The sequence below is a fragment of the Synchiropus splendidus genome, chromosome 12, assembly GCF_027744825.2.
Source record: "Synchiropus splendidus isolate RoL2022-P1 chromosome 12, RoL_Sspl_1.0, whole genome shotgun sequence".
Taxonomy (NCBI): domain Eukaryota; kingdom Metazoa; phylum Chordata; class Actinopteri; order Syngnathiformes; family Callionymidae; genus Synchiropus; species Synchiropus splendidus.
Window position 1 is genome coordinate 13,704,953 of NC_071345.1, and position 27,094 is coordinate 13,732,046.

Below are 27,094 nucleotides of genomic sequence, written 5' to 3' on the forward strand. Positions count from 1 at the left end.
TTAACTGCACATAATTTAAGATTTATAAGTATTTATACTACAGTGTTTCTCTGGGGCCCAATATCAATTTAAAAGCTCCTCAATGGAGCTGCTTATCTACTTAGTGTTTCAATTTATCTAGATACTTTACAGCTACTTTTGTATTGTGTCAGCTCTTAGTTTCTCTTCCACGTAAGCGCAAGGACTAGACAAGGTGGAGCTCATTTGTATTGGGTCCTCTACACCATTGCAGATATTGTGATCGGAAGCTCGTGTGCTAAGTAGGCGACGGCCGCTTAAGCTTACTTGAGCAGCATGCCACAGATAAATGTTTTACACCAACAATCGCTTCCCTAGAAAGAAAGAGTTTCACCTCCCTCTGGACAAATGGAACCTTAATCGATGTGTCTCTCTTTGTGTGGTTTCTTTTATAAGATTGGACTTTAACAGCTTCTCAGACAGCGATTAATTTATTTGACGCGGTTGTTTTTATGCACCTTTTTTTTTTTTCAGTATATGCACTGGTATGCTAATGCTGTGGAAGAAAAGGAAAGGTTGCTTTTATTAAAGGAGCACACAAAGTGTTGCCGCCAGAGTCGGCGTGCGTGACCAGAAAATGTGAAGAGGCACACAAAAAAATTAAAACAAACCCAAGGTCACTAAAGTAGAGACGGGGATGATTCATCGTCAGAGTATCAAACAACTATCCTTTATTGATCAATTAAGGTGTGTTTTATGTGTACAAATGCAGCAAGGACATCTCCTTGTCTTCTGTCTGTCATCTGTCCTCTTAGCTGAAAAGAATGCCAAAGTTGTGAACAAAGACTTTGGAGTTTGGCAGCTTATTAGTTTTAAGACAGGATGGACAATTTATTTTCTTATGGGGCCAAATGAAAATGTAATAAAGGCCGTAACTCATTGAACACAATGCGCAATAGACTGCCTTTTTTAATTGAATACGCTAACGCTCGAGGGTAACTGTTTGGCAAAGGGCCGCAGTGGGTGCAGGTTTTTGTTCCAATCGGTCAAGTGGACACCTTTTCACCAGTCAGGTGTCCGAGGAGTGTAATCGGCCGATGATCACTCTGGTGCTGCTTGTTTCAGCGAGAAAAAAAAACCTGTACCACCCTGGAACTTTGAGAACCGGTTTGCCCGCACCTTGTCTAGGGTTAAGTAACGTCTTCTTTAAGCCAGAAAAAACTTTGCTCAAAAGCCTCTTCTAAAAAGAAAGTTCTGGACCTGATTTTAGAAGCCATTTGGCCAAAACAACGTAACAAATATTCAAAAGAACTTGCAGTACTGAGCCACTTAGCCACCCCTCCTGAAACTCATGAACAGCAGATTGATGATGTAGTGGATGAAGCTAATGTGCCATCTGCCTGTCATATTTTATGCTCTTTAAGTCACGAGCCAATAAGAGCAAAAATAGTCTTTGACAATGTCGCTTTTTTGTCTTCTGTCCTCCTTCTGACAAAACTGACTTCGACAATGTTTTGGAAAAAACCTGGTACTCGCTCCTCAGGAAGCTGCATCTTGCCTCAGCACAATCACGCCGCTTAAATATTCATGCAAGCAGTTGGCATGAGGCCGCTCCGTGGATATTCTGCTGTTTGCTCTCTGAGAAGCACTCGTGCTAAAGGTGGGATATGTCTTTCAAATGAGGCTCATCATTTTGTTGTTTTTCTGGAACTTGGCAAGTATGCTTAAAATCAATCCCCATCACATTTATGGTTGACATTATATGGATCATGAAGCTCATTTGAATGATAGAAAAACCTCTGAGCTGTAAAAAATAGCAACCCAACACAGCTGTGATTATTATTGCTTCGCTGACATTTGAGTCAGAAACACAACAGACTTTTTACAAGACGAATCAGATCAGAATTTCAAGTCAGAGTCACCTTGGAGGAACGGCAGAAGGAGTGGGAGTCCTGGAGAGGAATGTTTGGGACAAATCTGACTTAAAAAAGGGCTGGGAAATTTTGGCGAAGGAAGAGAGGATGCGATAAAAGTGGTGCAGTACTTTAGAAAAGCTCTGGCAGATTGTCATTAAGAAGGACAGATGCCTCGTTTGGAAACTATTCTTTCATCTCTAAACTACATATTGCATATCATTGTGTTTACAACTGTCATTAAAATTAGCATTATTTTTACTTAAGAACTTGAACGCATGAAAAAGTAGAGCAGCTGAACGGTTTCACTTTACACTTGAAGCTTTGAAACTAGCTTCAAAGAATGACATCAGTCATCTTCTGCTCTCTTATTCTTTAGATAGTAACTCTTGTTAACCTGTGTTGATGTGATGGATTTTTTTTGTCCGTAGAGCTCTGTAGGTTTGAGAAAAACACGAGCAGAGGGCAGAATATAACAGGACTATCTTTCCCTGATAGGTGAAGGCTCATACATGTTGCAGTTCCCTAATGTTTGACAATGTTAGCATCGCTGGGATGTGGTCAATGGGCCGCCGCCTGCCCTGGACGCCTAGGGGATGAGCGATCTTGTGGCTTATATCCGCGGGGCCCGGCAGGATTCTTCCATCTGCCTCCACCAAGAGGGGTTAAAGGCAGATAGGTGTTGGTGGGTCCCCCTTCTGAGTTTGAAGCAATGTTGACGGTTAAAAATTATGAGAAGCCAAAAATATATTTGCAGAGTGTCAGACCCTTTTATTATCTGAATGATGCCCCGCTATGACTCAATAGCGAGGCCTATTAAGCCTGGGCATGTGGATAGCAGGGTTGGACACTTAAGTTAACTTGGGGTTTCTCTCTTGTGCTTAGACTTAATTTGATCACATACAAATTGTGGAGCAGCAGGAGATTTCCTGAAATGAAGAGGGTCATTTCATGCTTGGTATTTGAATATGAGGATTTCAACATCCACTTCCTTGAGGATAATAACAACGGAGTGCGCCTAACTGAGGTGTGGATTGGTGTATTGCATTCTGTTCCTACCCAGGATGTAACTTCTGCTGGAACATGGGGATGATGGCCTCGATGTCTGAGGTCCACCCTTGGTTCTGGAAGATGATGTAGCGCAGGAATCTGCAGCTAAAAATATGAAGAGTTCTTGAGGGGTGTGACTCCCTCAGCTGTCTCTGAAGTCCACTCTCTTCTCCATGGTCGTGACTGTGTTGCGCTCCAGATGGCGGTGGCTTCACCTCCCATCTGTATGCCCACAAGTTGAGACTGATGATACTTGTGTGTCAGTGGTGCGTCATAAATCATGTCTTTGAAATTGCATTGCTAATCTTTGCTCTCTTATCTCTGCGTTTTCGACGATTCCCAATATAGTAAATGTAGTCTGTAGAGAGCTCCGCCCAGTTTATAGGTTGGTGTTTGTAGCTTGGAAAATCAGGCGGGTAGGTGGAGTGTATGCCCCTTGTTTGACAAAAGATCTGAGCGTTTAAAAAACATACACGTTTGAAATGGTCCATTCGGGAACACTTTGATGGCGTTGGACCATCTTCTTACAAAAACAAAAAGCACCAGTCCGTGAAGACGTGAAGCAACATATCTGCAATTGGCATTAAGAGTAAAAAAAAAAGAGGAGAGGGGATTGAACACGTGATGCAGAAGAGGAAAAAGTGGGAAAGTGAGGAGACAAAAGAAGGATGGCATGAAGAGAGGCTGGAATGGGAATGAATGACTGGGTAAGAGAAAAAAACAGAAAGTGGAGGGGCGAGAAGTAGGAGTGTTATAGGAAGGCGCTGGAGCAAATCAAAGTAAAATTAAGTGCATTTACATATTTAGATGAGCGCTTCCAGTCAGCCTGTCTAATTATTTCATCTCCATTTTTCATTTGCACGCTGCTCAATCCAAAAGCAGCAGGCCGTGAGGAAAGTTCCCCACTTCCTTTCTCTCCAGCCTCAGCGTTCCTTTATCGTCGCCTGCCTGGCTCTGTCTCTCCGCCCCTCGCGGCCACCTTTCCGTTATCCGGGTCATTAGCATACACTTCTCTGTCCAGCGGTTAATGTTCTCCCTATCTCCCTCACCTTGCTCCCGCCATCTCTGGCCATGTTTTATGCATTCGATTTGGCTCCCCACATGTGTCCGACAATATGGCTGCAAAGGTTCACTGCTAATGCCCCTGCCATCCCTGTTAATGTGCTGTTTTGCGCGCAAGTGCTATTAAATCACTTGAATTATCATTAAAAGTTTTTTTAGAAGCAGCCGTGCCATGTTGCCCTCTTCTCAAACCCCCCCCTTTCGTCCCTCACACTTCATTAATCCGTCTTTTCTCCTCCTGCTGATATTCTTTCCTCTTATATTTTCATCAACTTCCTTCTGCTCATCTCTCACATCTGCTTCCTCTCAACAAGACGTCCTCTTGATCCCAGATATGTCCACCTCTCTCCGACGACTGGTGCTCGTGTGTGTGTCTTCGTGGAACACACGCCGCGAGCGCGCGCGCGTGTGTGGAGCCTTCCGGCATGAAAGGTTGTTATGTGCTTTAGGTGTTAATTGGCGGCGGAACTTCGTTAATATTCTCCTCGTCATCTTGCATTATGCACCCGGGGTGTTGAGGATTCTCCGATCTTCTAACTTCTAATCTTAGATCAGGTGACGCCACTGTGCGGGGACAAACGTTTGCCAGACATGTCACCTTAAATTCCGACAGGTCAGTAAAGCCCCCGCTCATAGTTTACCTTACTGTATCACTAATGTTAATCTGGCTGGTGACACTTTTTAGCTGTGGCTAGCACGCTACTGTCGTCCACACTAGCTGCAGTTAGCTAGCTCATGAGTCCCCTGTTTAGCGTGTTGCGTGTTCCTCATTGAGCTGAAAAGGGTCACACTGTCAGGGTTTTTCTCTCACGCAGGAGGTGGTGTATCCTGAAGCTTCGGAACTAAACAGTTATTTTGCTTATTTGTTTTGCATTTTCGAGTTGTAGCAGACAAGTAGAGGATCAAGTACCCATAAAAGAATTAGAATTTTTTTGACAGACTTTTAGTTAAATCTTTTTCTGATACTTGGAAGTTGCAATGGAGTATTCCCAAACCACTTGGAAGTCACGCTGAACTATCTCCTTCTTTCAATGCTGTGACTCCTTAACGCTGGTTCATAGGTGCCTCTTGTCGAAAAAACAGGAAGTTATAAACGACGGTTTCTCAAATCCATCTGTGTATATTTTATTCCTCCATGAAGCTTTTTGATAAAATCCACACTCATCCTCCTCGCACCACTTGTGCCGCTTCCGTGTCCCAGATTATTGACTTACAAGAAACTCTGATCCTTTGTTTGGGACTTGCAGCAAATCTGCAGCGTCCCCTCATTCTCTCTTCATCATCCCCGTGGCGTCCTCTTTAAGAAGTCTTCCAGCTCCTCTTGGGAAGATCTTTAAGCAGCTGGTTGGATTTCCTAATCTCTACACAGATGTGCTACAGTTGAAGCCAATTTATTGCAAAGCAGCTGACGTCTCACTGTGTGTGTAAGTGGGAGAATTGTTGAATTAGAATTGTTGATGTACTTTCTGTGAGTGCGTGGGTGTCCTCTGGCACTCAGGTTTCCTCCCAAAAGAGGTCGGACTCTAATAATGATCCATAAGTATGAGTGGTTTTCTCCTCTGTGTATGTATCTTGAGAGATAGGGTGCCATGTTCAGTGCCCAATGGCGAGGAGAGACCATGACATATGTGGGACAGACTGTAGATAGTAGTCCCTCGGAGGAACTCTTGGAGGAGCTGTGAAAAATGGTTGCTTTTTTATTTGTAGTTGTGGTAAAAAAAGAAATGCATTTTCCATTAAAACGACTATTCCACTGTGAATAAACAGACATAAAAAAGGTGCAGCCTTGAAAGGGGAAAAAAAGGTGAAGTGATTAACTGCTCCATTGAGGTTGTGGCTGAGAGGAAAGATGACTATCATGTGAGAGAGAAATTAGCTCTTTGTCGCTCATTTGTGATGTGGAGGAATGAGGCCGTGGCATTTGGCGGGGTCCCCCCCTCCGAGACGCAGCTCCGCGCTGCACACTTTTAATCATCTTCAGTGCCGACAGTGCACATCTAACCTGGTCAAGACCTGCAGTTAGGCTACAAACACACACACGCGGACGCCCCCTCCCCGCAGGACTGCACACAAACGAAGGCGGTGACACATCAAACACTGTCACACACACTCAGAAGAACCGAGCACAGCGAAACTGATCAGAGAACAAAGCTGATGTTCGCACACATGAAAGAAAGATAGTCGCACAGACGCTCCCGCCGTGCAGTCAGCTGAGAGTTGTGTCTTGTCACCACTATGTATGATGCCACATGAATAATGGGAATGACTCACAGCAGGTACCTTGGTAATGCCGGGCGCACAGCACACACACACACACACACACACTCAACACTTGTTAGGAAACTCTGTCGACGCACTCGCCTGGTGGCGTTTATCTTCACAGAATCGCAGGGTTGATGGATCATAGAGCTCTGTTCCGTCCCAGTGGAGGGTTAGATAAAAAATATTCACCTGTTCAAACAGCGTCATTCTTCATGTAAATTAACATAGATGTCTTGTGCTGAGGTCGAAGGCACGTTTGATAGTTGGCTACTTGTGAAAGTGACGCCACTGATTTTCAGGGTTCAGGATCAGGAACAGCACATGTCAGGTGTTTAGGAGACAAAGTCAGAGAGGCTAGATGGAGATGGTTTGGACATGTACAGAGGAGAGTAGGAAGATGTTGAGGGTGGAACTGCCAGGCAGAAGGTGGAGAGGAAGGACAAAGAGGAGATTTATGGACGTGGTGAAGGAGGACGTGAGGTTTGTAGGTTTGAGAGAAGAGGAATCATGGAGGAGGATGATCTGCTGTGGGAGAATGGTTACATGGTATGGTTAGAGACAGAACACTTGCAAAAATTGCAAAGACAATATTGATGCCCAGGAAGAACTTGCCATGAAAAACTGACTATCACTTAAATAAAACAATAAAACAATCAGAAAATGAGAACACACCAATAAAAAGACAGCCACAAAGTCAGGACAGGTATGCAGACGTTTCCCTATTTGTTTATACGGGGTCTTGCGCCACCATGGTTACTATATTCAAACATGATGGACTACAGCGCCCAGTCATTGTGTACCCTGCAGTTCTAACCATAACAACTGAAAATATGTCTGTAATAATGAAAAAAAATGGCATTTTCAAAACAGTATACCTTGGTCGACCTATCAGATTCTTCACTGAGATCTATTGATTTTAAGACTTGCATGCCTCTGACCCTTAGGACGGAGTGATAATATGTACCTGCCATTCTCACAAGGCTGGCTGTGAGAGAATAAATATAGAAAACAGCATAAAACAAAAATGCAGTATTTGGTTCGAATGTACTGTGAGACACATTTTGTGTGCTGTGGTTGTCTCAAGGCTCTTGTGAAAATTACCCTTGGACTTTGACATGTGCAGCCTCTTGAGCTGGATGCATCAGGATATATAGGATTGATTTCCCTTTGTGAAAACTAGCTCCAATTTATTATATAGAGCTCATGACTACAGGAGGGATGGAAAAGAAAACTCACTTCCACTGTAATATAGAGTCCATTCCTGACGTTGAATGCCGCTGAACATTTTGCCGATTTTTTTGGATGATCAGGAGCAAAAAAAAAAATCTGTGGAGTTTGTTCCAGGGATAAATTATAGATCTGGCTTTCATTCTTGTCAGGCAAAGAACACTTCAGAGAAGCTAACAAAGATTTTTGCTGGAAAAAGTGTAAATACTTGGAAGCCTATTGTTTAATCTGCTGCAGCTAAGAGAAAGCAGCAGTGCAGATTCAGCTTGCATCTTTTTCTGCTTTCATCAAATGTCTTTTTCATCACTTCCATGCGCAGTGATTGGTTTGACTTTAAAAGTGCAACTGAAAAGTTTCCTCTGTTATAGCACGAAGCATGTCAAAAGCACAAATAGGTAGGACTCATAATGGAGCATTGATGGCTGGCAAAACGCTGTCTTGTTGCCTGCCTCTGCCGACAAAGTCACATTCGGACAGGTGGTGGTTACGATTTTAATATATGTCTTTATACTCCTGTGTCCCGGCGCTGTGCCACTCGCCATCTCTGTTGTCAGCGGATTGAAAAATAGTGAAAATCTAAACTTTGTAATCTCTTGTAATTGGGTTTGGAGGAAAATAAGATGGATGGTGTCACTGCGAATGCAAGCCACTGATCGGAGTCTATTGATCCCCGCGCACAAGTGCTTGAGGTGGTCTATTCCGACAGCGACAAGTCTCCTGAACCTGCAGCCCGGGATAATGTCCATAGATCGAGGAGCAGCGACTCCTCTAATGAGAGAGTTCACAGCAAATTTGGTTGGATTAGCTGCTGCATGGCTCAGGGCAGGTCATTAACAGAGTCGGCTGCATAAACAAGGAATCCGAAAAACAAAACAAAAAAAATGAAAGGAAGGTATGAAAGAGGTCTGTGGAGGAAAGAGCGTGCCAGCACCAGCTCTCAACAGCACGCGCTGAATGCCGTTTTATTAAAGAACGTAATTAGAGGCCCCTGTTCAGTTTCAAACTTCATCAAAAGGTGTCAGGATGCAAATGTGGTTTGCTTTGCAAGGACCGTGTCACAGTGGGTAGGAACATGGATTGGAGTCGGCCATTACGGGACTTTAATGATTTGTTTACTTCACATTGTGTACCTGTCAAACAGCGGTGAGGTGTCTGCTTTTTTTTATCTCTCCAATATTGTCGTCGGAATGAATCAGGCAGGTTGTTGGAAATTCATTTATGCTGTCAAATGCTTCTGTGCTCTCAAGACCAATGGGCCACATGAAGAAAGAAAGAGATTCTTGTCAGGGTCAAGACTCAATCTAACATTCACTTTTGTCAGCCTAAATATATTAACATTACTCCATAATATTGTGAAAAATAAAATTATATATATATATATATATAAAATGGGAATTAGGATGTAATGTTTTGGTCAGACATGTAAATTATTCAACCATGATAAATGAAAAAAAACTATAACTCTGAGTTCAGTAGGAAACAAAAATGTTTATTTGTTGAGGCCATTACTGATAATATGAATGCTTTTAAAATATTATATTTTAAATATGATTCTTGATTATTTTTTATGAATTGGAATTTTAAAATAACAAAAAAAGATAAATACATATTCAATTATTAAAATTGTAAAATTGTTAAATGTATATCTACATTTTTTAAATTATTTTGAAAAATATGAAAAAGAATATAAGTTTTGAAACTACATGAATTTCGATTGACTCAACTATATTTTAGAAATATAGTTGAGTCCTAAAATATGGCTCTTCAACCTATATTTTAGGTTGAAGAGCTCATTCATCTGGGAAAGCTTCAGTGTAGAACTGCTCTGCTTCCTCATCGGGAAAGGTGGCTCAGGTGTGTGAGAAGTCTTGTGCACACATGCATTTGCCCTCTCTTCTTTTGGTGATCCATAAAATTCTGGTGTAGAAGCTTCTCCCGAGGCTCACACAGCGAACAAAGAAAGGGTCAAAGGATGACTTTGACTGACTGACTTTGTCACCCCTTCGAACAGGCGTTTCAACATGTTCATGTCTCACAAATCTGCCTGACTGTGTGTGAGTGGTGTAAACCAGAGGTTTGAGTTCATGCTCCCTCTGCTCCACCGAAGGAGGTGATATCAGGGCATAGCTGGAATGAAACACATTGTCCAAATCCATGCTCTGAGAAAGATTGACTCAGAAGAGCCGTGGGCATGTCTTTCTGGCTCAACTTCGCCGTGCTCTGCTGCGATCCCTATCCCAAATCAGTGTGGAGTGCTGCATGAGTCTTTCTCTCCATTAGATATAAATATATGAAGCGCTGCGAGAACTCCCTCCACATTCATCTGTCTATTATATTGTCACTTTAAGGATGAAGGGACCTGCTCTCTGTTGGAAATGCCCTCCTGGCTTGATGTTTGTGACAGGCGCATTTATAAAAATCCAACACCCGAGTTACCAGTCGTGGTACGGTGCTTATTCTGTCACACCGGTGTTTGTTCACAGGATTCAGAGGGTGTCCCCAAAACTGAGTGCTACCAGCACAACGTCATGATTTCTTCTTGGTTTTTAAAACATTAAAACGTAATAAATAATGAGATTGAGTCGCTCTGTCGCCTAGATCTACCAGGACGGCTGGATTTGAGGCAAAACGCCGTGTGAAATATCAATGAGAGGCTTTGTAGGAGGGACTAGCTTTGGTGTTTATTCCTCTGATTCCTATACTGAGCCCAGCATGAATTCCTATAGGACCACGTTTATCTTCCAATATGTGATCATGACTGCTGTGATCCTGAGCTCTGCACTCTGCTCACCATAAAGGATTCCACATTCAGAAGGTTCCCAGAGCAGTGGCAGTGTTCTGTACAGCTGCTGTCACAGGTGAAGGTGCGAGAGTGCGCGGATGATGATTCGCATGTGTGTGGCACTAATTCTCTGCTTGTGCTTCCCACCCTGAGGGACATGTTTACTTGATTTTTCCTTTCCTTCCACATGCCCTCCGTCACTATTTGCCTGCTAATAAATTTCCCTGCACACAACGCCTACGCCTGTGCGTGCACACGTCGATCTACCACATGCAACCGGCACACACAGCCGTGCTGCTCGGCCCACTTGCCTGCGCTGTCTCAGGGGAGAAATAAATTTAACACTTCCGCTATCCCATGAAGAGCCTTAAGGACAAAAAGGAGCTTAATCTTGCTTAAGCTCTCTGATAGAATCTCTGCATTAGCCCTGTGCTGCTGGTTCACAGCTTCCCATCCACACTGTCTCTCTCCACCTCTGCTGGGTTCCCTTGCTCCTCCCATGCCCCGTGTTTTGATTTTCATGCCTTTCCCTCCAGCAACTGTAAGATTAAAAGCAGGAAAAATATTTTTATTTGACTTATATGGAATCCAGATTGACCTCAGCTCATCCACAAACCTCCATTTTACTGGTGGTTGACTGACTTCCTGTCGGAGAGGACGTAGATTGGTAGCTGTGAGGGAATACCACCATCAGCTGTTTGGGTTTGGAGGTGGCCACCAATTGCTTTAGATGTTGAAGAGCAGCCAGTCAGCTGTGAAGACCGTCAACCAACCAAGCAACTACTCAAGCCCTTTGAAATTAGACTGAAAAGATTCTTAGAAGAACCTCTTGAGTATCATAGCCCAAGTTTATTCACCGTGTTTAAGTCCCAATGGTCCATAATTCCTGAAATATTTGATATTTACAGTGAAGCGTTAATATACGTCTAAATGTGAGAGCCAATTCCTGGAAGGATATTTTGCTTTGTGGGAACATTTTGTTCGGTTCTCACAAATTTTATCCTGAGTTTGAGGTCTTCAAAATAGCAAGGTTGTTATCATTAGGTCTAAGTTTGGTTCAAAACTGTGGTTAGGCTTTGCTTTTGTTGTTTTCGATGGTTAAATTGAGAGGCTGGGAGGAGCATAATGTCAGTGAACGGTCCTCACAAAGATAGCAGTGTGAGTGTGCCCCTACTTTCTTTTTTTCGTGATTGAAGGAGTCTGGATATGAAACATATCATGGATTTGAGGTGACTGTTTCAGTTATTTGTTCTGTTCAGAATGTTTCGGTGACTAAACCAAACAACTAAACAATTGCTTTTTATTGTTATTTGTCAGTTTAAATAGGTTTGTGTGGTTTACTTACCTTCATAACTTCAGACAACAATGATGACAAAAAGGTGCAACAGTATGATTTTGGATCTTGGTTTACCGATTTCCCACACAGTTCATCTTTGGTGTATGAAATACTTGTTTTGTTGTTGGCTCCTTTATTGATACAGATGTTTTTTGCTGAATTGCAAGATAAAATTTTTAATTTTTGAGTATTTTCTTGCCAACAAAATTAATAGCGTTGAATATAACAGTACAATATTTTGTGCTCTTCTACGTGGTGGTGGTATTCATATGGTAGAAGATGCGTTCACTTCATGTGAAGGAGCGTGATTCACAATTTTATTGTTCTGGACTCATTTTTGAGACAAATGGGTGCTGCTAGCAAGATGAACTAAGTAGTGGCCCTTATTTATGGTGAGCGTGCAGGTTTGTACTGTAGTAAAATTACATTTCCACTGTACAGTTATTGTGCACTAAATGTACACTAACAAATATTGTTTGGAGAATTTCATGTCCTTTTCTGTGGACCTACCTTCTTACATCCATCCATCTGATACCATACCGAGCCATGCCTCCACTATTTGTTGGCCCTCTTCTTAACAACCTTCCCGTCTCTGTCTGCCACTTGTGATACATACTGTGTATATCTATTTTCTTGTTCCTCTCCCTTGTCGGGGCACTTTAATACCATTGGTATTAAACGCTGGCACGACCTCCCCAGCATACTTAAGCAGGCAGGGATCCTTGTAAGGCTCTTTGAGAGTTTAATATTTTCAGCACGCCGCTGACTTAAGCCCCTTAAGTGCTTTGGCAACACTTATTCCACGGTGGCACCAATGAAGCCCATTAAAAATTTGATTTGGATGAGAGAAACAGTGAGGAGGGGAAGAGAACGGGGTAGACAGGGACACAATTTGCCATTACCATCCTCACTTCCGCGCACACTGTGACAAAAACAAATACACCCATCAGGGGGTTTGCCCACACTGGAACTGTGCGTACACTAGCCGGCCCTGCGGTGCTGTGTAATGGTTCCTCCCACTTGTCTGTAATCACCTCTTTTGTTTCTGCTGGAATACGGAGGGATGCCTTGAATTTCTTTCAAGCAGTGAGAGAAAGTCAATTAGAATTCATTTCACTTGATCATGAGGAATGCATCCATAAAATGAAATGCATAATGATTCTGTTAAGTAAAACTCGTGCCGCACTATGAGCTCTACCTCGGTTGATTTACAGTGTTTGCGCCTCCAACTGGGGTTGTCTTTTGTGTTCCGCAGGACAGTGAGAGTCAGACTCTCCAGTATCTTGAGCTCTCTCATTTCAGCTTTATATTACCGCTTTATGGCCAGCAGCTGTAATGATAGCCCATGTTTCAATGGGCTTTTAAGGAAATGCACACTGCAGTATTCAGACATCATCTGTGTAAAGTATTGCTTTAAGTCACCCTCAACCTTTTTGCAGGACGGCAACAGTTTCCTTTTCCCTGCTGTTTTTCTTGCCACAGGACTGTATGTCGGTAAGATATAATGCACATACAGTGCAGATACACAATGTATGGAATTATGTAGGAAAGAACACAACAACAGAACAAAAAATGTATTTTTTATTTCAGTTGACTCGAAGTCGACACCTTTTGCTTTGTTGTCTGCGCTTTGTAGACACACGTCATTATTATTTTGTTCTACAGTTTTCCGATATCGAGCACAATAAAGTCATGTAAATGATCCAGTGGTCCGTTTCTAAACAGTTGCCTCTCTCTGCTATAGTTAAAGTACTCAGCTGTCTAAAGACTGTAGTCAGATGGTCAGTGCATGGCTGCTTCTTTCATTTGACACCTGATTTATTTACTAATGTGTGCTTGACTGGTTGGAACAAAACCTGCACCACCCCGGCATTGTGAGGACTGGGTTGAAGACGCCTGGCCTACACACGCAAAGACTACAGCACCTCAGCTGTTTAGCAGCACAATTACACGGTAACAAGTGCAGGGTTCTTCGGACTTTAACACACTGTAGCCTTTCTGCCGCAGCTCATCGGAAAGAGGCCGGGGTTGCGGTGTGACTGAGTTTAAGAGGATACTCTTGAACAGCCTTACAGTAGCACACACAGTAGTATAGTAGCAACAACAAACAATACGTTTAAGATGAGTTTGACTGTATCATTGTTTTCTGGATTTTTATTGACCGTATCATTATACAAGTAACATCCAACTTACGACCACACTTACGTCAGATCGGACGCTGTGGTCGTAAGTCCAGGTGGATTCAAGTCGAGCAGGTTATAAGTCGAATGTACTTGCACTGACAATTTTGCCACGATAATCATGAATAGAAAATCTGATCCTGAGACTGCCAAAGTTGATGTAATGGGCACCGTTGCTTATCAGGAGCAGTAGCTCCTGTTATTAATGTTTGATGTAGTTAGACACAATGCCATGTGTTGTCAGTTTCTGTTGCCGATCCTGATAGTCAAAATAAACACTGAGGAAAGCTCAGTTTCGTCTCCAAAAAACTGGGCATCTGAGCAAAGAAATTAATAAGTCCATGATAGATAATATTTTGGAACGTTTCACGTCTTGGAAGCTGGTCTTGAAACCAAGCCGCAGTGGCCACGGCGCTGATTGAATTATATTTGTGTCGGTTATTTGTTTTTTCTCTGTGGATTTTGGCCGGCAAAATGGTCATCCTGAAAGTTCTGTCAGCTGTGATATCAAGCTTGCACATGGATTGACAACCTGCCACCTGATATGGAGAGATTACCACCCCATGCCGCTGACGTCATTCAGGAAAAGGCCGATATAAATCGGCCCACAAATCCTAAAAGTCGTGTTTGCGCTTTGAAATGGGGGTGTTTTTTCAGACGTAGATGCTCAGTTGTCATTTCCACCGACACCTGCTTTCAGATTACAGACAAATGTCCGCACAGTTGTCAGCAGCCCACGTCCGCTGTCGCCATAAAACCAGCCATTTAAGATAAAGAGTCACTGTGATGCTTCTCTGTGTCTACATGCACAAATTAATGGGGGGTGGATAGTGCGAGCGTCCAAACAGGCGTCCAAATGTGCGCCCCGCTTCAGTCAACACTGGACAGTTGCACACATTCAGACACATGCTGCCACTGTTTGTTGACCTCAAAGACCGTCATTGTCAGCACTTTTGCCCACACAAGCATCCCTGTGACCTTCACAAAACAGTATGCCAAATATGTAGACGCTGGTCCCACACTGACACGCACACACAGATGGAACCGAGGGGAGGGCGGCCGGGTTATATAAGCAAGCACAAGACGGATATGAGATCTAATCGCCAGTGATCGGGGGAAATACTGGAGGACAAAACCTGTGAGGACTATTCAGTGAGTGACAGGTGGATTACAGGAAGAGAAGGAGTGAAAGAGTTGGACGGATATACTGAAATCAATTTCAGGAGTTCACTTTGAGAAACACTTTGTTTTCGTCTGCCAGACCTGGGCGGCCGGTCCTCACCGGCTGGGAGTCATTTTCTCACCAGCCAGCCAGTTGACCGGTGAAGTCAGCGTTTGTACGGGAGATTGGCGGTGATCCACTTTCGTCTCTGCCAGATTTTAAAGCTCATTGCTTTTGTCCCACGGTGTGGAATCCAGCCGGCAGTAATCTGGGGATGACAAACTCATTTTGTCGAATAAGATCAGGGCGTCTTCTGCTGGAGCGGGTCCTGCTTTGTCTCTGAACTTCGAACACACTCCATCCAGCCCGCCATTTCTGAATTCACGACAGGTCGCTTCTGAATGACGAGAGTACCAGATGCACCCAGTCGAGCACGTTCGAATAGAAGAGTCTGTCCGGTCGATGCTGTGCGATTATCTTGTCTGATACGCTGTAATTATTACGAGGAGACGAAAATTACCAAGTAAGAAATACTGTTCAATCGAGCCGCAAAGTATACATGGCAGCGTATTGAGCTTGCTCCACCATTCACGTAAGACTGGGCATTGTGAGAGAAATCTATACCTCTGGGTAAAGGAGCAGGCGGGAAAAGAGCATACAAGCACCCGGCTGCAGCCTCGACACCCTTTTGACACTGACTATGGAGCACCACTCAAACTTAATGGGTTTTATTTAACCTTAGCTTTCGCAAAATTGGTTGGGTGAGACACAATTCGGAGTCTATTGAGACTTGGCTGTAGCTGTGAGGAACTGCCTCCCCATAGGCGTTGATGCAAATCCTGTCTGAGTTATTAAAACAAGTTTGAGAATTAAGCATTGTTGCCCTATATTTCCCCGTCCTCCAGGGCTCTGTAATGTAGGTAGCTCCGTTTCAGAAGTTTGCATTCTGACAAAGATCAGCGGGTGAAAACTTGCTTGGGAAGCCATTTCCCTCTGCCAGTATCTGACTGCTATTGATGTGCCTGCTCCTCGGAGCGGTGTGGTTTGACCTCGCGGAGACGAGCAGTCTATTTGTTGTTGTGGTTAATTGTGCGACTCGGTGTGAGCAAGTGATGCTCAGAAGTGGCTCAGCTCAGAGTTTGACACAGCAGTCAGTGATGAGCTAATTGCAGCGCCCGTTTTTTAGTTAATTGCACCGCTACAGAAGGAGATTATCGTCGTTGGAAGTTCAGTTTGGTCAACTCTTGTCGTGCTTTTCATACGTCTTTTCAGAGGCTTAAGGCGCTGTGGTGGAAAAATCCGTAGAGGTGCTGTTTGTGCTTTGTTGTGCTCAGATGGGAGTGAATTTTGGTGCTGCTTTGTAAAAGCAAATCTTCAATACTTTATGGATTTGAGACCAAAGATGTCGGAAAGTCTTTGTAAATAGAACCAAGCTGCAAAGTGAGCAGCGGAAGGTTGACGCTGAAAGCTCATCTCTGTGTGTATTGAGATACGGCACGAAAACTCCCAGAGTTTCGTCCCTGCGACTCAAGTCCAGATTACAAGTTTTTGGTTAGATCAGTTTATTTACTTTAAACAGGCTCTTTGTTGTTCATAAATAACAACTCTCGTGTAAGAAGGCTTCGCCAGTCGCGTGTGCTTGTGTGTCTGTTGACTTGTGTTTCGGGGAGGAGCGGGGAAGACCACAGTGGACCCATTGATCGAGTGTGCATCGACACACATTCACATTTTCTCAATTAACAATGAGGGCAGTTTGGAGCATGGCCCTCCACCCACCCCCCTTCTCCATGGCCTTACGGAGCCTGGTTCTGATCCTGCTTTGCATCACTCGTAAGTCAAAAACACTCGGTCACTCACATTAACTCAGTTTTGTTTGTGTTCTGTAAACAAATTAGATGTGACTCATTCACATGTGAATTCACTGATTCGATTTTAATGGTAAGAGTTTGTTTTGACTGATGATGAAGTTCGCTTTATTCTTTTTATGACAATGTCATTTGGTGATATTTCTGGAAAAACTGGAAAAAATAACAAGAAACATATTGAAGTGCCATTGATGTCCATTTTTTAAAATTTAAAATGCATGTATCCCTTGCCATTTCAAACTTCCCTTTTTACCGCACGTACTGTATGTGTCATTTCACTTTCCCATTTGTTTACTGTATAAAGAGTCCATGTCTTTGCACATTGTTGAGTGACATTTGAATAATAATTGCTTAAAATATCTTTGTCAGCTGTTTATGCTCATTGAAACTTTCAATATGAATAAATATCAAGAAACAAAAAACTACCCCAGGATGAAATAGATATGCAAATACTGACTGTAAGATCTTCACAAAAAAAATAGAGCTAGCATGACAATTTGTGACCAACAATGCATAGCAACAGTAGTGCAGGAGGCTTTGGGACTCTCAACCTATTGTTACTTCTTCCCAGCATGTTTGCGTCCAGTGTACACTGTCTTGATGGTTGACAGGACTCAAGGCAGACGCCACACTGTATGTTAAATGTGAAACCTCGCCAAACTGTACGGTCAAACTGATCCAACATCTGAGAGTAGGTTTGAATTTTCAAATTTGGTCACAAGCTTGAGCCCTGTAAATGAAGATTTTGTACATTGTGACCACGATTAAGGTGCGATTCATTGCATCCCATCCTGACACATTATTATTATTATTATTATTACTGGGAATATGAAGTAATGTCATCCAATATTATTTTGCTACTTTTCTGTCTGTATAATTACTTTATTTGTTTATTTGTTTTTAACATTTAAGAGATCATTGACCAATGACATCATAAAAAACTGGGTCGGACGGTGTGTTGTAGTCGTGTACTGGACCATAGAATGGGGTGGTCACAGCCTGCAGGGCCACTACTGGCCATCATGAATGGGTGAATGGGTGACTAACCAATGAACTGAAATCATCCATGTCAGACGTCGGCATTTACTGAAAATTTCGTTGATATCCATCACTCTGTTTTTCACTTATGAACCAACTAGTAAAACAATTAACCGATGGCGTTTACTCAGACTCTCCTTATCATGACTGAAGCCGGTAAATCAAACGTGTGTAACAGTATTATGCCTTCAAACATTTCATTCGGTTTCAGCAGTGACCTTTGAATACATCAAATTTCCAGTGAAACAAAAACCTAATTATAATTTAGGTGTGTAATCGCAATCTATTTAGCTGCGAAATTGAACAAAACCAAAGTTAATTGTCTTTTCTTTTTGTCCTATTGTTGCCGTAACTTGATATAAGAAAGCGTGACGGCAGCAGCGGAGGAAGAGCCTGCAGTGTGATCATGGTATGAAAGCCGCTAATGAAACACTGAAATCGCTGGTGTTTAAGGTGCAATTGCTTGTTAAGGCGGAGCGGAGGAGATGTAAAGACAAAAGTGTTTGCTCCGGGAAGATGGGGATTGAGGGACCAGCAATGCAGAGGAAGACTTAAAGATGGCCAAAGAATTGAAAGAGGAAGACGGATAAACAGTGTTGTTTCCTACCTTATGCAGTCGGCCTAATAAACTGCAAGTAAGAGCCCAGTGAGAGGGGCGCGGAGAGGTCGTGAAATAGAGAAGGAATGATGGGGAACTTTATTAAGCAGGGAGCCTTGCGTGAGCAGCACTGCAGAGACTGACATCGAAGCAAAGTTATAAACAAGGCACAATGTAAACCACATGAGGTCACGCGCTGATGGCATTCACTGAACTAGAAATCGAACACACAAGCTAATAATTCTGCGACAGGAAATGAAAAATATCCCTGTACTTGTGATGGCACAGATGAACAACAAGTTCTCTGTGCATCAGTGACTATAGGTGGCACAGCATGGAGGTCGCATGGAGGGGAGCAGGTGAACTACTGCGTATATAATTGCAGTTCATGTGGTTGTCTGAGATCAAGAGCACCAGAGGTTTGTTCCGACTGTGTGGCACCATGCTGCCACATCAGGACACATGGGCTTCACCAAAGGCTTTTGTCAAAAACGCCCAAGATACCACAGTGTCGCTTGTTGAACCCACTGTAAGATGCAGTACATTTAATGCGAATAGCTTAGAACAGCTGATAACCAATATTTGGCAGATATTCTGGGCCGATATTTGACAAATAAGATTTGGCTTTGGTATTCAGGAAATTACATTGTGGATATAATAATTTCTTTGCAAACCTTCCATGAAGGAAAATAGACAGTATACATCCTTATACAGAATGGCTTTATTGGTTAAGTTGAACAGAAAAATGTTGACTAACTGACTTGCAAAAACGCTTCAATAACCCTTACAACGTGGGAGGGAGAAAAGTAGACAAGAATCTATCACTGATGAAAACATGAACCAACAAAAACATAAAAAAAGAAAAGAAAAAAACAACTTCAGAGACAGTGAGAAAAAAAAAAATCACTGTGATGCTAACTGCCAATAATACAGAGGCTTACCCAGAAGGCTAAATTGTATGCCTTGTATGATAGATCATGATGACATAAAAATACAAAGGTAGTATATTTACCTTGGAATATGGCACGGCACAAATGAGTGGCAGGCTACATTTTTAGCACAAGACCATGCAATTGAGCAAAAGATATGATGGAGGCCGATAGTGATGTGGACTGATGAGTAAAAAATGGTCCAAAAATGGCCGATATATCGGTCGACCTCTAAAACACTAACTTCTCACGCTAATTCTGGCCAGGAATTTTGAGTCAGCTTCATTTGGGGCTGTTACTGTAACACGTCACATGCTGGAATAAATGTGCAGAACAGGATTTAAGGTCAGAAATGCTTAAATGGCAGAGACAACAGTTATCACTTTTTATTAACCAGACATGTCCAAAGCCTCGAGTTGTACACGTGTCTTTTATTTCTCATTTGTTTGTTCATTGTTGTTGCTGTTCAAACTCATTGAGGGTGACTGCATCAACACCTCACTGATGATCGATTTTGGACTTAACTTAAAGCGTAAAGCGAAACCAGTGGTGATGAACTGCACCTCATACAGAAACGTTCTGGTTTCAACTAAACCAGTCCAGACAGCCCGTAATAAAACCTCAGAGTACACAGAACCAAATGGACGTTAATGATTGCATTGCAAAAGTGGGTCCAGGCTGAATTTGCTGATTAGTAGTTTATGCGGAACCACAGTGGGCGAGGAAGTCGGAGGAGAAGTTGGTGCCAAAGAGATGGATTATGAACGATGGAGCGAGTGAAAGAGAAGTGGGTTGATGATTGAACTATAGGACAGGCAATTAAAGTAGGCTAAACAGAGGGAGAAGAGATAAGGACCCCAAAAAAAGAAAAATACACTCCACTCTTTCCATTTGTTTCATTCCCTTGTTCCATTCACTCCCCTTACTTCTCTCCCTCGCTTCATTTCCTTCCCTCTCTTCGAGCACTGTGCATCGACGTTGCGATTATTCTGCAGACTTGAGCTGCAGAACAAATCACATTTAGTGGTAAGGAGTGGGGATATGGAAGTTGCAGCGGGGCACAGAACAATTCCCACCATGCCCGAGAAAAAGGGAGAACGATTGCTGAGAAAAAGAAAATGAAAGGAAGAATGGGTTAAAAGGGAGGGGAGAAGGAAAGAGTTGCAGCTTGAAACCCATGAGACAAAGAGAGGAGGACAGAATTTTTAGGACAGCTCGGGAGAGGAAGATGAATGGGGATGCCATAGAGGATAAAAGAGAAGAAAGAGAGAAGAAAAACCAATGGAAGGGAGAAGGGCGTGAATCCAGGATTTGATAAGGCAGAGGGTTTTCGGAGCTGGGGGGGGATATTGAAGGTTTAAATAAAAGAAATGATGTGAGATTAGAAATGAAGGCAGGAGAGTAAAGTGGAACGGTGAGAGTGTTGGAAGTGAAATCAGAGGAGAGGAGGAGTGGAAGAGGGAATGATGACACGAGACGGAGGAAGGTAATGAGACTGGAGCGAGATTTGATAAGGATTATGTTTTATTTATACTGTTTTTTTCTTTTTTCATGGCACTGGATTTGATTGGCAGTGCTCCATCTTCCCCAGAGAGATGGAGAGATAAATTTAGATCAGCAACAAAAGAGCAAGGAACGTACAGCCTTGCTGAGTGGAGGTCTGGATGACAATTGTGACAACAAACAGCATGACTGTAATAATAATATGCTTGCAGGATTAGGCAGATGATAAATAATAGATCAGAGATGTATCATAAACATGTGGTAGATATGAAACTCATTGGACCCCATTACAGATTTGGACTCTGCCAACACACCGCAGTAACGCTGACTCCATTGAAACACCTATGCGTCAACAGGCGCTGACTTCTGCACCAAAAAAATGGTTGTGATGCGATTTGATGCCTCAGGAGTCAGAATGTGTTGGTTTTAGATTATGACTTTTCTTCACCACTTTTTTTTGCTGATGCATGCAAAACCTAAATAAAGGGGTATGTTACGGGCCATAGTTCTAATGAAGTGTCCCAGTCCTCCTTGTCCCCATAAACATGCTCTAGCTATCCGGACACAATGGCCAATCCCAGCTTTGCCTCTGCACTCTGTCATATCGTCACCAAAGAGGAGCCCAGAAACTGACTCTTACATCCCTTCTTGTACACCTTCTTCCTTCAGGGGTCGCCACAGTGGATCATCTTCCTCCACCTCACCCTGTCCTCTGCTTCCTCTTCTCTCAAACCTACAAACCTCACGTCCTCCTTCACCACCTCCATCAATCTCCTCTTTGGTCTTCCTCTCCACCTTCTGCCTGGCAGTTCCAACCTCAACAGCTTACTACCAATGTACTGGCTACAGGCTTTTAGCTAGGAGGGCGTCTGGGCATCTGCAAAACATGAAAAAATGGACACCCGATTCTCGACAGTAGACTGCCAGATGCCGTCATGTACCGACGTAATCTGTAGGCCAAGCTATGGTCGAGGATGGGCGTCCATTTTTTCTTGTTTTGCAGACGCCCACACACCCTCCCAGCTTAAAGCCTGACTCGCTATCTCTCCTCCGTACATGTCCAAACCATCTCAATCTAGCCTCTCTGACTTTGTCTCCTAAACACCTGACCACATGTGCTGTCCCTCTGATCTACTGCTTCCTGATCCTATCCATCCTGCTCACTCCCAGCGAGATCCTCAGCATCTTCATCTCTACTACCTCCAGCTCTGCCTCCTGTCTTTTCCTCAGTGCCACTGTTTCCAAACCATACAACATTGCTGGCCTCACCACCGTTTTGTACACTTTGCCTTTCATCCTTGCCGACACCCTTTTGACACCCATCACACCCGACACTTTTCTCCAATTATTCCATCCTGCCTGCATCCGCTTCTTCGCACGCTCTCCATTGCCCTGGACAGTTGAGCCTAAGTACGTAAAATCTTGCACCTTCTTTAGCGCTGCATCCTGGAGCTTCACCTGTCCACTGTCCCTCTCATTCACACACATGTATACAGTCTTGGTAACCTTCATTCCTCCCCTTTCCAGAGCATATCTCCATCTCTCTAGCTTATCTTCCACTTGCTCCCTGCTCTCACCACAGATCACAATGTCTTCTGCAAACATCATCGTCCAAGGGGCTTCTTGTCTAACCTCATCTGTCAACCTGTCCATCACCATCGCAAACAAGAAGGGGCTCAGAGTTGAGCCTTGATGCAATACCACCCCCACCTTGACCTTCCTTACCTCCTTGAACCCTGATCTTCTATCTTCGATCACTACAAGAAGCTCATGACCGTAACTGAGGACTTTGTCTTATGGGTCAGCTCTGTCTTCCCCTGGCCTTTTCTGACCAATCTGTTGACCTTATTCTGTATGTGATCCCATTCAAGGTGAGGTGAGACCCCAAACAAACTGGGTAGCACCATGGAGCCAGGCTAGCTTGTATTCAGGGGGCGGTGCCTAACATAAAGGAACCATATCCACCATTTCACCGTTGACCTGTTTGTTATAAATTAGGCACAGGCAGCCGCTTTGTTCACTCAAACACATTTCTCACGTGCTCACAACATAGCAACTCACATAGAGGATATTTCAGTACTCTTGAACGTAAGAATGAAGAACTAAAGAACGGCTTAATAGTCAAGCAGAAGTGGAAATACAGAATGAAGATGAGACTTCTCTTTCTTACTCTGTACTGTACTGTACTCCTTTGCATTCACAACCTTGATAAACGCTACTTTGACCTCACAAGGTATTACATTCGAGAATTTTGAGAATGCATTTTAAAAATGAAATACTCTGTGTAACTGCACGAGTCAAACCACTATTGACCTCCTGTTTCTGTACAGTATTTTTCCCAACCATTTTGCTCGGGAAGACTGAGCCACGGAGAATCACGGGCGTCAGCTATTTTTCGAGTCTGTACTTTACAAAATGAACTTGGAGCAAGTTTTCTAACACAACAGTATCGGGCATTTTCATACATCACTTTGCTGGCTTTGGGGATAATGGCAGATCCAGATGGGAGTAGATGGAGAGGTTGCCAGCGGACGCTCCTGTCAGAGTGAAAAGTACAGGCGGCTGCTATTGTTTTAATTAAAGCTGTAATAACATATGGGGTTGTGCATCTCCTCCATCGATTCCCTTGTAAATCCATGGCCTGCGTGCAGAGAAAACACAAGCTCCTGGCCCGCGCCCAATGCAGAGATAATGAGAGATAATGAATTGGGAGACAAGGCCGGCATCGCTTCAAGGATACATGGGGCCTTTGGTTTGGGGCAGATAGAGACAGCTCATCTCCTCTATGGATTGTCTTCCCATCTCTTCACTCCTTCTTGAAGAGGGACGGATGGAGGGAGGAACAAAGAGGGAGCGCAGGGTGATTATTCAGGCTGCTGACCCTGCACCAGGGAGGCAGTTTGGAGAATTTACCGCAACCACGGGTGAGCCAGCAATCTGCCTTGCCACCCCTCAAATCTTCCCCTTTAAAACTCTTCGGAGCACAGCCTTTTCCTTGCACCCTTAGGCCCCGGGGTCATACATCCAGATTAGTCCGTGCAGCCACATGGAGATCAACGGAATTACAAATCATATATGTAGCAAATAAGATAAGAAAATCCTTCTGAGAAGTATTGTCTATGATGCTCTAGCAATATAGAGCCGCTCGTCATAGAGCGGCCTGTCCATTTTCTAAATTTGCTAAATAACTTACTGTACCCTTTTCACAAACTTTTTCAGTGGCGTTTCTTATTCCAATCCTTTATCACGCTTTGCTGCCCTGGTTATAAGTCAAGTCCATGGCAAGACCATTAGCACAAACTCCCAACAGCCTTGTCTTATGAATTTGCGCACCAATTATTTATTTATGTATTTAGAAATGATGGCCTCTCTCCACGCTGTATTACCGTAGTAAATAAAGGCTCCTTCTTCTGCTGCGGGGCCCTGACAGGCAGGCAAGGAGCCATTTCAAATGATGACAAGTCACCACTTTGAAATACTGCCCCCGCTTGGCTGGAGAGAGATTGTTTTTGTCCTCCCCCTCTTGTTTTATTTATCTGCTGATCGTAGCCGTCAGAGCACTTCCATGCTATTGATCGCTCCCTGCGTCCTGTCTTATGATTGGACGCTTGTGGAGCATTTTATTGTGGGCGTAGATTTTAATGGGCTCGAGATTAATACCACTGTCATGGAGTTTGATTCCCGCCCTCCCCCTCTCATTCTCTCCTGCTGATGGTGGCCTTGATGCGAATGGCAGCGAATAAAATCTATAGTCAAACTAAATTGCGCTGCCCAGCTGCCTTATGAACAGGACTCCGAGCTTCTCCATGAATAACCCAGCCGCACATTGTCAGTCAGAAACTCTTCTCCCCGAGTACCGTGCTCACCAGCCGCCGGCAGGTGTGTAGCTGCAGGCTTCTTAAACGATGTTTTCCGTTCTTCCGTTTACTTCGCTTAACTACTCTCTGGTTTAATCACTTCAAATTGGCGACAGCTGTCAGAGAATTGGCAGCTAATGTGCCTTTGTGTCGTCCTTTCCAAACAACACCGGCGGCTCTTTAGGTCGAGCAGGTTCTTCATAGTTGAGACCTTCTCAAGTCCATCCTCCATTATACCCTGGGTAGGAACCATCTTGACTGCACCGCGACTAGTCCGTGTCTCTCTAGCTGGACACTGTGCGTTGTTCTTTCTTTTTTATATTTAGCTATCCATTCTAGTTTTTATTTATTGTTTCTATCACTGCGTTAATAATAACTATTTTCATGACTGAACGCTGTATTATTGACCTCACCTGTCACCGCTCTCGGACTCACTTCAGCAAAACACTCCTGAAGAAAGAGAAATACAATGGAGGATGTAAATCAATACAGCAAATGACATTTTAGACTTTTTTGACTGCTGGTCCTTGCTTTCGTTTTGCCTCTCTTTTCCATTAACAACAGAGCATATCATTTCATGGAATATGGCACTCGGGAGAATCCGAACTCGGAGCAAACATGACATCTAGATGTGTTCTTGTTTTATCGGCAAAGGTATCAGTAATTATAGCTTTCTACGGCGCTTTTAAAACGCTTTAAAATGTCAGATAGTCACCGACTATAATTTGGAGTGAGTCTTGTTAACCTTCAGCGTAACGTTGGTATTTCAAATCATCCAAATTTCCTCATGAACGTTTTTCTTTTTTGTCTTCATTGTTCAGTGTGTGACTTAGCTAGCAAAGTCAGAGGTGGGTGATCCTCACAGAACTATTATGCAAACACCAAGAAAAGTCTGTCTGAGAAGGACGGAACATGATTTTGTTTCCTAAAAGATATTTGCATTAGTGGAAGTTATTTTTACTTCTGAGATTGCAACAGTGAAGCAGGAACATAGTATGAAGAATTTCCCTTTTAAAAATTCAGAACTTGTTTCGATCAACAGTTAGTTACCTATTTTCCGAACTTCAAGCCACTTGCTCATGGTCTGAACCCTGCAGCTTATACAATGACATGGCTAATATATGGATTTTTACAGGATGAAGAACGTCATTCTGTCAAAATATTGAGCCTCATTACATCAAATTTATGAAATCACTGGCATTTTATTTTCCAGCCGTGGTGTTGGAGCTTAGGTCACACAGGCGAAAACGGCACATTTTGAGTGAATAAAAGCTGTGAGGAGTTCGTGATTCAAGTTCAGAATATTGCTGAGTTTGTTTCATGAGTCAGTCTCCATGCTGGACCCTGTTTTCAAAACTAGTTTAGAAGTGATCCTCTTGAATTTTTAAACACCACTGACTTTTCTACGGTGCAGACGGCACCACTGCACCCACGGCTTATATACTGGTGTGGCTTATGTATGAACAAGGTCTATTTTTCCTCTTAAATTTATTAGGTGTGGCTAATATTCCAGTGCACTTTAACCTCCAGAAATTACGGAGCTTCAGTTTATATTAGCTTCACCCTCTTTGTCACTCATTTTGGCTGTATTTTCATTGGACTGAATTGTCAGTAAAAAATAAATAAATAAAAATGTTTTAACTGACAAGCCACAGAAGATACGTTTATGATTTATGGTGTAATTACAAAGAGGAAGTGGCCCTTAGTTTACATATTTACATCTCTGACAACAGCTTTTAAGTAGATTTATAGAAATGCCAGTGCACTGTGATCTAAATCTCAATATTGATGTGAGAGCCGAACTGACTGTACTTATTGCTGATTAAAAATTCCATTATTAGTGCTTCATTTCCACAGTAATAACCCGCTTTGTCTACACTCTCTGGGCTTCCTTTGTTCCTGCCCCAGTTCGCTGGTTGTTTTCTCTTGTAATGGGAACATGTAGACATTGAGTGTTTCATTAAAGTAGATAAAATCGAGATGAGGAATTTTATGGCGACGGAGCTGGAAGGATCAGATGGAGTCAAAGTTGCTTAATTGCAATATGCCAACCCGAGTCATGGCTGCCCAACAATATTTATAGATGAGCCCGTTTGCTCTCACTCAAATGGACACATTTGGTTCCAGATACAGACATGTTTTTGGTTTGAATAATCGAGTCAGAAGCTCCATCTCAGTCTCAATATCGCCCTCCTTTTGAATGTGTTATACAGTCATCATGGCAGTGTGCGGCATTTGTTGTTGTTGAACATCCAGTGTGCCATTCCTGAGCCGTTGGCCAGGAGTTCAGGACACCCTGGCAAGGTTGCCAGCCCATCACAGGCTTCACATCCACTGGTGCTTAGAACATAAACCTGGAAATGTGTATTTGG

General features: G+C 43.2%; 1 protein-coding gene across 5 annotated transcripts in view; it reads left to right on the forward strand.

Moving 5' to 3' along the window:
* The window catches only part of cadm4 (cell adhesion molecule 4), a 242,450-nt gene that overhangs the window by 162,601 nt on the left and 52,755 nt on the right, over positions 1 to 27,094 (forward strand). Inside the window, exon 1 of one of the 5 annotated variants that reach the window (XM_053882124.1) lies at positions 14,849 to 16,762. The exons of 1 other annotated variant lie outside the window; for it this stretch is intronic. In XM_053882124.1, coding sequence (XP_053738099.1) covers positions 16,675 to 16,762 — 88 coding nt within the window. In that variant the 5' untranslated portion in view covers positions 14,849 to 16,674. Of the gene's footprint in view, positions 1 to 14,848; positions 16,763 to 27,094 lie in introns of those variants that run through there. 3 more of the 5 variants (XM_053882127.1, XM_053882126.1, XM_053882128.1) reach the window with 3 other exon arrangements.